We start from the raw sequence: 13,194 nt of genomic DNA, 5'->3' as shown, positions 1-13,194 counted from the left end.
TCCCGCTCCCCTCCCCCAGAGGGCGCTGTACCTTCGCGGTGGGGCCTAGGCATTTCTGCAGCTGGATCTTGTCCGCCTCTTCGTCCAGGGCACCGCTGTACTCGTAGTGAGCGACGTCTCCGACCAGCAAGGCCTCATGGGAGATGGGCAGGAGGCCGCACTTCATGGCGGAGACCTGTGGAAAAGCCGGGGAAGGAGTCGTCGTGGGTTGGCGCGCTCGAAGACTGGGATTGCCCGGGGGGAAGCCCAGAGGCAGATCCGATCTTCCACACGGTCGTTAGCCCCCAAGCCCCGCGAGAGGACGCACGCCGAGTGGTAGGAAGGCAGCGGGGGGGGGGGGGGGGTGGGGGGTGCCCGGGGAGAGACGGTGGGGGGAGCGAAAGAGTTGGACTTGATTTACCTACGCCAAGGAACTGTAACCCCTGCCTACTCCGGGCCCACAATCCCTCCCCTTCCTTTCCCGGCCTGCGCCAAAACGTCTTTTCGAACGCACCGGCCGACGGAAGCGTGCCTCGTGAAACGCAATCGAGTTTTTTTCTGAAGAAGTCATGAAGAGGATTGACGAGGGCAGAGCGGTGGACGTGATCTACCCCCTGGCTCAGGTAGGCCTGAAAGCCTGTCCTGGCTCAGGTAGGCCCAAAAGCCTGTCTTGGCTCTCGTACAGAGGGATACATGGACTTTAGTAGGCGTGCGGCAAGTTTGTCATGGTTAGCAAGGTTAGATCGCATGGAATACAGGGAGAACGAGCCATTTGGTTACAGAGCTAGCTGGAAGGTAGGAGACAGAGGGTGGTGGTGGAGGGTTGCTTTTCAGATTGGAGGCCTGTGACCAGTGGAGTGTCACAAGGATCGGTGCTGGGCCCTCTACTTTTTGTCATTTATATGAACGATTTGGATGTGAACATAGGAGGTATTGTCAGTCAGTTTGCAAATGACACCAAAATAGGAGGTCTAGTGGACAGCGAAGAGGGTTACCTCAGATTACAACGGGGATCTTGATCAGCTGGGCCTCTCTTGGGGAGAAAGTGAGGACTGCAGATGCTGGAGATCATTCCTGAAGAAGGGCTCATGCCCGAAACATCGATTCTCCTGCTCCTTGGATGCTGCTTGACCTGCTGCGCTTTTCCAGCAACACATTTTCAACTGTGGTCCTGTCTTGGCTCAGGTAGGTCTGAATTGGTCAGATAGGCCTGAAAGCCTGAATTGGCTCAGATAGGTCCGAAAGCCTGAATTGGCTCAGATAGGCCCGAAAGCCTGTGTTGACTCAGGTAGGCCTGAATTGGTCAGGTAGGCCCGAAAGCCTGTGTTGGCTCAGGCAGGCCCGAAAGCCTGAATTGGTCAGGTGGGCCCGAAAGCCTGAATTGGCTCAGGCAGGCCTGAAAGCCTGAATTGGTCAGGTGGGCCCGAAAGCCTGTATTGGCTCAGGCAGGCCCGAAAGCCTGTGTTTGAGTTGAATTTGGATAAATCTGAGGTGCTGCACTTTGGAAAGGCAGATCAGGGCAGGACTTAACGGTAAGGTCCTGGGGAGTGTTGCTGAAGACTGAGACCTTGGAGTGGAGAGTCATAGTTCCATAAAAGCACAGCTGCAGGTAGATAGGATAGTGAAGAAGCCGTTCCTTTATTGGTCAGAGTATTGAGTACAGGAGTTGGGAGGTCATGTTGTGGCTAAACAGGACATTGGTTCGGCTGCTTTTCGGATACTGCATGCAATTCTGGTTTCCCTGCTACAGGAAAGGGTTCAGAAAAGATTGACAAGGGGTGGGAGGGTTTGAGCTACGGGGAGAGGCTGAACAGGCCAGGGCTGTTTTCCCCTGGACCGTCAGAGGCTGAGGGGGCAGGTGAACCTGATAAATTCGTGATGTGAGTGGGGGATAAATGGGTAAGATCTTTCCCCTCCCAGGCTGAGGGGAGTCCAGAATTGGAGGGGCATTGGTTTAGGGTGGGAGGGGAAAGAGAGCGAAAGGAGGTCTGGAAGCCTGTCTTGGCTCAGGTAGGCCTGAAGCCTGACTTGGTTCAAGTAGGCCCAAAGGTCTGTCCTGGCTCAGCTAGGCCTGAAACCCTGTCCTGCCTCAGGTAGGCCTGAAAGCCTATCTTGGCTCTCGCACAGAGATATAGAACATAGAACATAGAACATTACAGCGCAGTACAGGCCCTTCGGCCCTCGATGTTGCGCCGATCAAAGCCCACCTAACCTACACTAACCCACTATCCTCCATATACCTATCCAATGCCTGCTTAAATACCCATAAAGAGGGAGAGTCCACCACTGCTACTGGCAGGGCATTCCATGAACTTACGACTCGCTGAGTGAAGAACCTACCCCTAACATCAGTCCTATATCTACCCCCCCCCCTTAATTTAAAGCTATGCCCCCTTGTAATAGCTGACTCCATACGTGGAAAAAGGTTCTCACTGTCAACCCTATCTAACCCCCTAATCATCTTGTACACCTCTATCAAATCACCCCTAAACCTTCTTTTCTCCAATGAAAACAACCCCAAGTGCCTCAGCCTTTCCTCATAGGATCTTCCTACCATACCAGGCAACATCCTGGTAAACTTCCTCTGCACCCGTTCCAGTGCCTCCACATCCTTCCTATAGTATGGCGACCAAAACTGCACACAATATTCCAGATGCGGCCGCACCAGAGTCTTATACAACTGCAGCATGACCTCAGGACTCCGGAACTCAATTCCTCTACCAATAAAAGCCAGTACGCCATATGCCTTCTTCACTGCACTATTTACCTGGGTGGCAACTTTCAGAGATCTGTGTACATGGACACCAAGATCCCTCTGCTCTTCCACACTACCAAGTAGTCTACCATTAGCCCAGTAATCCATCTTTTTGTTACTCTTACCAAAGTGCATCACTTCACACTTAGCTACATTGAACTCCATTTGCCACCTTTCTGCCCAGCTCTGCAGCTTCTCTATATCCCACTGTAACCTGCCACATCCTTCCTCACTGTCAACAACTCCTCCGACTTTCGTATCATCCGCAAACTTGCTCACCCAACCTTCTAACCCTTCCTCCAGGTCATTTATAAAAATGACAAACAGCAATGGTCCCAAAACAGATCCTTGCGGAACACCGCTAGTGACGGCACTCCAAGATGAACCTTTGCCATCAACTACTACCCTCTGTCTTCTTCCAGAGAGCCAATTCCTAATCCAAACCTCTAACTCACCCTCAATGTCATATCTCTGTATTTTCTGCAGTAGCCTACCATGGGGGACCTTATCAAACGCCTTACTAAAATCCATATATACCACATCTACCGCTTTCCCCTCATCTACCTCCTTAGTCACCTTCTCAAAGAATTCAATAAGGTTTGTGAGGCACGACCTGCCCTTCACAAAACCATGCTGACTATCCTTGATCACATCACTCTTATCCAGATGTGCATAAATCCTATCCCTTACAATTCTCTCTAAGACTTTGCCCACAACAGAAGTGAGACTCACTGGCCTATAGTTACTAGGATTATCCCTACTCCCCTTCTTGAACAAGGGAACCACGTTTGCTAGCCTCCAGTCCTCTGGCACTACTCCTGTCGACAAAGAGGACACAAAAATCAAGGCCAATGGCTCTGCAATCTCCTCCCTTGCTTCCCAGAGAATCCTAGGATAAATGCCATCAGGCCCAGGGGACTTATCTATTTTCACCCTTGCCAGAATTTCCAACACCTCTTCTCTACATATCTCAAAGCCATCTATTCTACTTATTCGTGCCTCAGTATTCATATCGACAACAATGTCCTGTTCCTGAGTGAATACTGACGAAAAGTATTCATTCAGCGCCTCCCCAATCTCTTCAGCCTCCACACGCAACTTCCCATTACTATCCTTGATTGGACCTATTCCTTCCCTAGTCATTCTTTTATTCCTAACATACCTATAGAAAGCCTTAGGGTTTTCCCTAATCCTACCAACTAAGGACCTTTCATGTCCCGTCCTTGCTGCTCTTAGCTCTCTCTTCAGGTCCTTCCGGGATACCTTATAACTCTCAATTGCCCCTATTGAACCTTCACGCCTCATCTTTACAAAGGCCGCCCTCTTCCATTTAACAAGGGATTCCAATTCCTTATTAAACCACGGCTCCCTCACACGACCCTTTCCTCCCTGCCTGATAGGTACGTACTTATCAAGGACACTCAATAGTTGCTCCTTGAACAAGTTCCACATATCAATTACGCTCTTGCCTTGGAATCTACTTTTCCAATCCACACATCCTAAGTCATGCCTCAACGCATCATACTTTCCCTGCCCCCAGCTATAACTCTTGCCCTGGAGTACACATTTATCCCTCTCCATCACGAGAGTAAAAATCACCGAATTGTGGTCACTGTCCCCAAAGTGCTCACCTACCTCTAGTTCTAATACCTGGCCTGGTTCGTTACCCAGAACCAAATCCAGTATGGCCTCACCTCTTGTTGGCTTATCTACATATTGTGTCAGGAAACTCTCCTGCACACATTGCACAAACACTGACCCATCTAACGAACTTGAGCTATAGCTTTCCCAATTAATATCGGGAAAGTTAAAGTCTGGGGTTAAATGCTGGGGTGATGATGGCATTGGCAAGGCATGGGGGTGGGGGCACATTTTGGGAGGGGATAGAGGCCAAGTGCCGACGAGTGGGACTGGATGGGTTTAGGGGATCAGTCTGGATTGCGCAGGTTGGCCTGAAAGCCTGACTTGGTTCAAGTACGCACGAAAGCCTGCCCTGGCTCAGGTAGTCCCGAAAGCCTGCCCTGGCTCAGGTCGGCCCGAAAGCCTGTTCTGTCTCAGGTAGGCCCGAAAGCCTATCTTGGCGCAGGTAGACCCGAAAGCCTGTCCTGGCTCAGGTAGGCCCAAAAGCCTGTTCTGTCTCAGGTAGGCCCGAAAGCCTGTTCTGTCTCAGGTAGGCCCGAAAGCCTGTCCTGGCTCAGGTAGGCCTGAAAGCCTGTCCTGGCTCAGGTAGGCCTGAAAGCCTGTCTTGGCTCTCATACAGAGGGATGCTAGGGCGATGACGGCGTTGGCAAGGCATGGGGGCGGGGACATGATTCGGGAAGGAATAGAGGCCGAGTGCTGACAAGTGGGACTGGATGAGTTTCGGGGATTGGGCCGGGTTGGATCGAAGGGGCTGCTTTCGTGGCATCTGAGGCATTTTCTTTTCTCTTGTTCCAAGAGCGCGATGGGAAGGGGCCCGTTCCCGACAACGCCGGCCATAAATATTAACAAGGAGGAGGAGGAGGAGGAGGCGGGGACGTACCCAGAGCTCCCGGGATACAAGGCGAGCGGGACTTCTCCGGGAGAACGGGCAAGTGGGGGCCAGGCGCAGTTTCATGGTGGGGATGGGGGGGGGGGGGGGGGGGCTCGAGGGAGGCTAACCGTGAGGGGAGAGGGGATTGGAGGACAGGAGCGATCCCAGCGCGCCCCCTTTCCTGAGTTACTCACCGCCGCCGTGGCTGGAGTGTGTAAGTGGATGGCACAGCAGACATCAGGCCTTGCGGCGTAGACGGCCGCGTGCAACCCGAAACCCGCGCTGTCGACCGAGAGGCCGCTGCTGCCCGGGCTCACCACGCCTCCCACGATGTTCACCTTGACCTGCCGGAAGGGAAGGAGACCAGGACTGTCAGGCACGCTCGGAATGGGAGTGGGGAGGAGAAGAAGAAGGGTCAAGGGGCCTGACTTGGGAGCGACAGGCCGTTGGGCTGCCTGTCTCAGAGTGAACCCACTGGCTCAGGGAGACCCAGAAGCCTCTCTTGGTCCAATTAGGCCTGAAAGCCTGAATTGGTCAGGTAGGTCTGAATTGGCCAGGTACGCCCAAAAGCCTGATTTCGTCCAAGTAGGCCTGAGGTCCTGACTTGGTCCGAGTAGGCCTGAAAGCCATCTTGGCTCAGGTAAACCCGAAATCCTTCCTTGGTCAGGTAGGCCTAAAAACCTGCCTTGGCTCAGACAGGTCCAAAAGCCTGAATTGGTCAGGTAGACCCAGATGCCTGTGTTGGCTCAGGTAGACCCAAACGCCAGAACTGGTCAGGTAGGCCTGAAAGCCTCAATTGGTCAGCTTGACCCAAAAGCTTGAATCGGTCGATGTAGGCCTGAAACCCTAATTTGCCCAACTAGGCCCAAAAGCCTGAATTGGTCAGGTAGACTCGAAACCCTATCTTCATCCAGCTAGGCCCATAAGCCTGTCTTGGCACAGGTAGGACAGAAAGCTTGAATTGGTCCATGTAGGCCTGAAAGCCTATCTTCATCCAACAAGCCCGAAAGCCTGAATTGGTCAGGTAGGCCCGAAAGCCTGTCTTGGCTCAAATAGAAGGATGTGTGGCCCAAAAGTAGCTTCACTGACAGCCTGTCCAACATGGATGTACCAACTCCCACGCTCGGCGCTTTGACCCGATGTGTGCCAAATGCCTTCATCATGCCCCCCCACCCACCCGTCTACCCTGTTGAGGAAGTATATACCCGAACCTGTGACCATCTTGGTCTGTCTGCACGGCCTCAGGGCCCTACCATTGACATTTGCCTTCCCACAATGCAACACATCACGCTTGTCCGAATTAAACCCTGTTTGCCCAGCCTTGGGTGACTGAGACTCCCCACACCATCCCACCCCCCCCCATCCTGGACTCACCAGCACCGATGCGGAGGCCTCTCCGTACGAAATCCCTTTGGGAATGAGAGGAAGTGGCCCTGCTCTTTGCTGACGCGGAGCTGAGGATGATGGGAAGGGAGAGTCAGTCCTGAGGGGAGCGTTCAGTGCCCAGATAGTCCCCCCCCCACTCTCACCTGTAACCCTCCGTCACCACCTCCGCCCCTTCCGAGAGAACCACTCCGCACCAAGACGTGGAGATAAGGGAGCTATAATTCCCGAAGGCTGTGGAAGTCTGTCTGGATGGTGATACAGAATTGGCTGGCCCAGAGAAGGCACAGGGTGGCGGTCGATGGGAAGTATTCAGCCTGGAGCTCGGTGAGCAGTGGTATTCCGCAGGGATTCGGCTCTGGGCCCTCTGCTCCTTGCGATATCTTCGCCACGGTCTCGGACGGGGAAGCGGAAGTTTGCCGACGACGCGAAAGTTGGCGGCTAGTGTGGAGGGCTGTTGGAGGTTGCCGCGGGTCGTCGGCAGGACGCAGAACTGGGCCGAGAGGTGGCCGACGGGAGTTCAACCCGGGAAAGTGGGAAGCCATTCCCTTCGGCAGGTCAAATTGGAACGTGGAATCCAGGGTTCAAGGCAGGATTCTTGGGCAGTGTGGAGGAACAGAGGGATCTTGGGGGTCCGTAGATCCCTCAAAGTTACCACCCAAGTTGATAGGGTTGTTCAGAAGGTGTACGGTGTGTTGGCTTTCATTAGCAGGGGGATTGAGTTTAAGGTTATGCTGCAGCTCGATAGAGCTCCTGGTTACACCACACTCGGGATATTGTGTTCATAGAACATAGAACATAGAACAATACAGCACAGAACAGGCCCTTCGGCCCACGATGTTGTGCCGAACTTCTATCCTAGATTAAGCACCCATCCATGTACCTATCCAAATGCCACTTAAAGGTCGCCAATGAATCTGACTCTACCACTCCCTCGGGCAGCGCATTCCATGCCCCCACCACTCTCTGGGTAAAGAACCCACCCCTGACATCTCCCCTATACCTTCCACCCTTCACCTTAAATTTATGTCCCCTTGTAACACTCTGTTGTACCCGGGGAAAAAGTTTCTGACTGTCTACTCTATCTATTCCTCTGATCATCTTATAAACCTCTATCAAGTCACCCCTCATCCTTCGCCGTTCCAACGAGAAAAGGCCGAGAACTCTCAACCTATCCTCGTACGACCTACTCTCCATTCCAGGCAACATCCTGGTAAATCTTCTCTGCACCCTCTCCAAAGCTTCCACATCTTTCCTGAAGTGAGGCGACCAGAACTGCACACAGTACTCCGAATGTGGCCTAACCAAAGTCCTGTACAGCTGCAACATCACCTCACGACTCTTGAATTCAATCCCTCTGCTAATGAACGATAATACTCCATAGGCCTTCTTACAAACTCTATCCACCTGAGTGGCAACCTTCAAAGATCTATGTACATAGACCCCAAGATCCCTCTGTTCCTCCACCTGACCAAGAACCCTACCATTAACCCTGTATTCCGCATTCTTATTTGTTCTTCCAAAATGGACAACCTCACACTTGGCAGGGTTGAACTCCATCTGCCACTCCTCAGCCCAGCTCTGCATCATATCTAAGTCCCTCTGCAGCCGACAACAGCCCTCCTCACTGTCCACAACTCCACCTATCTTTGTATCATCTGCAAATTTACTGACCCACCCTTCGACTCCCTCATCTAAGTCATTAATAAAAATTACAAACAGCAGAGGACCCAGAACTGATCCCTGCGGAACTCCACTTGTAACTGGGCTCCATGCTGAATATTTACCATCTACCACCACTCTCTGCCTTCGACCGGTTAGCCAGTTTTCTATCCAATTGGCCAAATTTCCCTCTATCCCATGCCTCCTGACTTTCCGCATAAGCCTACCATGGGGAACCTTATCAAATGCCTTACTAAAATCCATGTACACTACATCCACTGCTCTACCCTCATCCACATGCTTGGTCACCTCCTCGAAGAATTCAATAAGACTTGTAAGGCAAGACCTACCCTTCACAAATCCGTGCTGGCTGTCCCTAATCAAGCAGTGTCTTTCCAGATACTCGTAAATCCTATCCCTCAGTACCCTTTCCATTACTTTGCCTACCACAGAAGTAAGACTAACTGGCCTGTCATTCCCGGGGTTATCCCTATTCCCTTTTTTGAACAGGGGCACAACATTCGCTACTCTCCAGTCCCCTGGTACCACCCCCGTTGCCAGTGAAGACGAGAAGATCATTGCCAACGGTACTGCAATTTCCTCTCTTGCTTCCCACATAATCCTAGGATATATCCCGTCAGGCTCGGGGGACTTGTCTATCCTCAAGTTGTTCAAAATGTCCAACACATCTTCCTTCCTAACAGGTATCTCTTCTAGCTTAACAGTCCGTTTCACACTCTCCTCTTCAACAATACGGTCCCTCTCGTTCGTAAATACTGAAGAGAAGTACTTGTTCAAGACCTCTCCTATCTCTTCTGACTCAATACGCAGTCTCCCACCACTGTCCTTGATCGGACCTACCCTCGTTCTCGTCATTCTCAGGTTTCTCACATACGCATAGAATGCCTTGGGGTTATCCTTGATCCTATCCGCCAGGGATTTTTCATGCCCTCTCTTCGCTCTCCTAATCCCTTTCTTCAGGTCCCTTCTGGCTATCCTGTATCCCTCCACTGCTCTGTCTGAACCTTGTTTCCTCAACCTTATGTAAGCCTCCTTCTTCCTCTTTACTAGACATTCAACCTCCCTCGTCAACCAAGGCTCCCTCACACGACCATTTCTTTCCTGCCTGATCGGTACATACATATCAAGGACACGTCGTATCTGCTCCTTGAAAAAGTCCCACATTTCCACCACATCCTTCCCTGACAGCCTATGCTCCCAACGTATGCTCCTCAAATCCTGTCTTACAGCATCGTAATTTCCCTTCCCCCAATTGTAAAAACTTCCTTGTTCAGTTCGGGTCACCTCATTCCAGGGAGGATGTGGAAGCTTTAGAGAGGGTCTGGAGGAGATTTCCCAGGATGCTGCCGGGACTGGAGGGCAGGTCGTATGAAGGAAGGTTGAGGGAGCTAGGACTTTTCTCATTGGAGTGAAGGGGGATGAGAGGTGTACAAGATGGTGAGAGGCACAGATAGAGTGGGTAGCCAGAGACATTTCTCCAATGGCTATCACGGTGGGGGCATAGTTTGAAGGTGATTGGAGGAAGGTTTCGGGGGAGAGGTCAGAGGTCGGTTCTTTACACAGAGAATGGTGGGAACGCACTGCCAGTGGGGGGAGTAGAGTCAGAGACATTAGGGGACAGTTAAGCGACTCTTGGATAGGCCCGTGGATGATAGAACAATGAAGGGTGTGTAGGTTAGTCTTATCTTAGAGGAGGATAAAAGGTTGGCACAACATTGAGGGCCAAAGGGCCTGTAGTGTGCTCTTCGGTACACAGGGAGAGGTTAAGATTGTATTGGCGAGGGGAAAGGGTTGGACTGGGCTGAATGGTCCTCCTTTTGCTCCCCCTCCGTCTCCAGTATCCGTCTCTAACCCCCTCCCACCTTCCTCACAAGCATTCTCTCACCATTTGTGGGCACCAGATGCCAACTTGGTGAGTGGGCGGGTGACCAGCTGGAGAGGCAACGGTAGGGGAAGGGTTGGGGTGGGGAAGCCCAGCATTAAGGCATTAACCTTCCACAGCAGGCACTGCCCTTTCCCCGGCGCCAACTCTGAGCCCGCCCCACACCCCCTCAACACTGCCCGGCGCCCGTGGGCACTCACCGTGACATAGGTCTTGGCCAACGGGGCCCAGCCGAAGATGTCCAGCAGGCGGTAGACGCTGGCAACCTTGCACCTCATGAGCGACTCCCCCCTTGTGAGGCCCGGGCACTCGGCCGCGTGGAGGTCATTGATTGGCACCACCGTCGCTGGCCCTGGCGTCCGGGGAGGGAGGGATACAAGGAAAGAGGTGGAGGGTTACCCAGCTGATGGGCACCACCAAACCCCAGCCACCTCCCTCAACCCTCAGACGGGCACAACCCACCCCCTCCCACCCACTGTCAAAAAAAAAAGAATTCTCCACACTTGGCACCCGAATGCCAACCTCCCATCTGCCCGAGCGAAGGGGGCAGTGGACCCGGGCTTTGCGCGCGGGCAAGAGAGCAGTGGAGGGGGGCAGGTGGGAGGGAAGGAGGCCATTAACGGGTTTTCAAGCAGCAAGATGTCGGACGAGCACTGCATTCTGGGAGCGGCAGGAGCCCTATGCGCCTCAAGGCGTGGCGGGGAAACGAGGGAGTAGGCGCACAGTTTTCCGGGAAGGATGTTCGGAAAAATGGAAAGCGATCAGGGGAAAGAAAAATTCACAAGGCTGTTGCCAGGAACTCCGATGTTAGCGGGAAAAGTCGGAGGGGGGAAGTGGAGGGATAAGATGGACGGAAGGTCAGAGTTTTGTAGGCCTTTAGCTAGGCCCAACTTGGAAGCCAGGAGCTCCTACCAGGGTAAGGCATAACAGTGCGCCAGAGAGAGGGAGAGGGCAAAGCGAGACTTACCAGGATGTTGGGGGAGGTAGGAACATCTGGAGAGTTTCAGTTCTCAATGAGAGATTTGGGGGAGATTTCCTCAGACCAGTGGAGATTTGAGAGATATGTGATCAAGATGAACGAGCGGGGCGGTAAATGGGACGGGATCTTCAGCCCACTGGCGGAGGGGGATCGATGCCCAGGGAAAGGCGGGTGTGAGGTAAAATGATTCGCGCCTCCCTCAGCCCCCAGTGGAGGGGGATTTGGAACTCGCTGCCCATGGGCAGGGGGGGGGGGCGACCGTTGTGGTGTCAGGGGAAGAGGAGGATTCTGGGAAGGGGGCGCTCAATGATGCCAAGGCTGGAATGGGAACGGTGGGCGGTGCTTGGCACAGGTTAGATGGGCCAAAGGGGGTTGGCATTTGAGGCGGGGGGGGGGCAACCCGGGTGAGGGAGTCGTGGAGGGCGCGCGGCCTGGGTGAGCTCACCGGGCGGTGAGGTGGGCAGCGCCAGGGGGCTGCCACCACCGCTGCTGATGAAGTCCACGATGTGGCGCAGTGCCCGCAGGTTGCCAGAGTCCTCCCCCTTCCGCAGCTGCTCCTGGATCAGGCTCTCCAGCTCCTCCCGGAAGCCCTGGCAAGAGGGGGGGGGGGCACCGTTAGACCGAGCCCACCTTGCCCGCTCCCTCCCCAAGCTCCCCTCCCCCACACCCCCCCTCCCCAACCCAATGCACCCCGCTCGTTGCCCCGCCAGTGGGCGCCAACGCCCTCAAAACCGTCAACCCGCTTTCCTCGTAAAACCGCCAAACTAATCCGAACACCCAGGATTGGCGCTGACGTGGGGGGTGGGGGGGGGATATTCCCATCCCCGTGTCGGACTGGGAACACATGACGGAGTCTGATGGGAAACGGGAAGTACCATCCCATGCACTCCCATCACTCACCCACTCTCCTGCCCGAGGGGAGGGCGTGATGACCAGGTATACCCACTCCGTGACCAATGAAGTGCCCTCAGCCATGGCTGCATTGCAAGGGACGTTGGTGAGTCCGCACTCGGAGTAATGCCTTCCGCTTTACGGTCGGAATTATCTAGGATGGGGGGGCGTTCCCAGGGTCTGAGTTATTGGCAGAGGTCAAACATTTCCCTTCAGAGCGTAGGAGTGGTGGGGGAGTCTGATAGAAGTGTACGAGACCATGAGAGACAATGGATAGGGTGGCCTTGTGGCGCCAAGATTCGATGCCAATCTCGGGCGACTGTCTGTCTGAGTGGAGTTTGCACATTAACCCCCTCTGTGTGGGTTTCCTCCGGGTGCTCCGGTTTCCTCCCACAATCCAAAACATGCGCAGGTTAGGGTGGATTGGCCGTGCTAAATTACCCATAGTGCTCAGGGATGTGCAGGTTAGTGTGGATTGGCCGTGCTAAATTACCCATAGTGCTCAGGGATGTGTAGGTTAGGGTGGATTGGCCGTGCTAAATTACCCATAGTGCTCAGGGATGTGCAGGTTAGGGAGAATTGGCAGTGCTAAATTACCCATAGTGCTCAGGGATGTGCAGGTTAGGGTGGATTGGCCGTGCTAAATTACCCATAGTGCTCAGGGATGTGCAGGTTAGGGTGGATTGGCCGTGCTAAATTACCCATAGTGCTCAGGGATGTGCAGGTTAGGGTGGATTGGCCGTACTAAATTACCCATAGTGATTTTAGATTTTAGATTTCTTACAGTGTGGAAACAGGCCCTTCGGCCCAACAAGTCCACACCGCCCCGCCGAAGCGCAACCCACCCATACCCCTACATCTACATCTACCCCTTACCTAACACTACGGGCAATTTAGCATGGCCAATTCACCTGACCTGCACATCTTTGGACTGTGGGAGGAAACCGGAGCACCCGGAGGAAACCCACGCAGACACGGAGAGAACGTGCAAACTCCACACAGTCAGTCGCCTGAGGCGGGAATTGAACCCGGGTCTCCGGCGCTGTGAGGCAGCAGTGCTAACCACTGTGCCACCGTGCCGCCCACGAGTGCTCAGGGATGTGTAGGTTACGGTGGATTGGCCATACTAA

At 53.6% G+C, this 13,194-nt stretch overlaps 1 protein-coding gene across 1 annotated transcript in view; it reads right to left on the bottom strand.

The window, feature by feature from the left end:
- Positions 1-11,763, bottom strand: part of LOC140475364 (beta-adducin-like) — a gene marked incomplete at its 5' end in the record, with an annotated part of 29,273 nt that extends 17,510 nt beyond the window's left edge. The window contains 6 exon segments of the mRNA XM_072567773.1: positions 32-175; positions 5,441-5,590; positions 6,621-6,667; positions 6,670-6,700; positions 10,395-10,546; positions 11,619-11,763. Coding sequence (XP_072423874.1) covers positions 32-175; positions 5,441-5,590; positions 6,621-6,667; positions 6,670-6,700; positions 10,395-10,546; positions 11,619-11,763 — 669 coding nt within the window.
- Between the last annotated feature and the right edge of the window lie 1,431 nt (positions 11,764-13,194).

Source organism: Chiloscyllium punctatum, unplaced genomic scaffold (assembly GCF_047496795.1).
Source record: "Chiloscyllium punctatum isolate Juve2018m unplaced genomic scaffold, sChiPun1.3 scaffold_1584, whole genome shotgun sequence".
In the NCBI taxonomy this organism is placed as follows: domain Eukaryota; kingdom Metazoa; phylum Chordata; class Chondrichthyes; order Orectolobiformes; family Hemiscylliidae; genus Chiloscyllium; species Chiloscyllium punctatum.
Note: the sequence above shows the minus strand (reverse complement) of the source record. Positions and strands in the feature narration are given on the sequence as shown.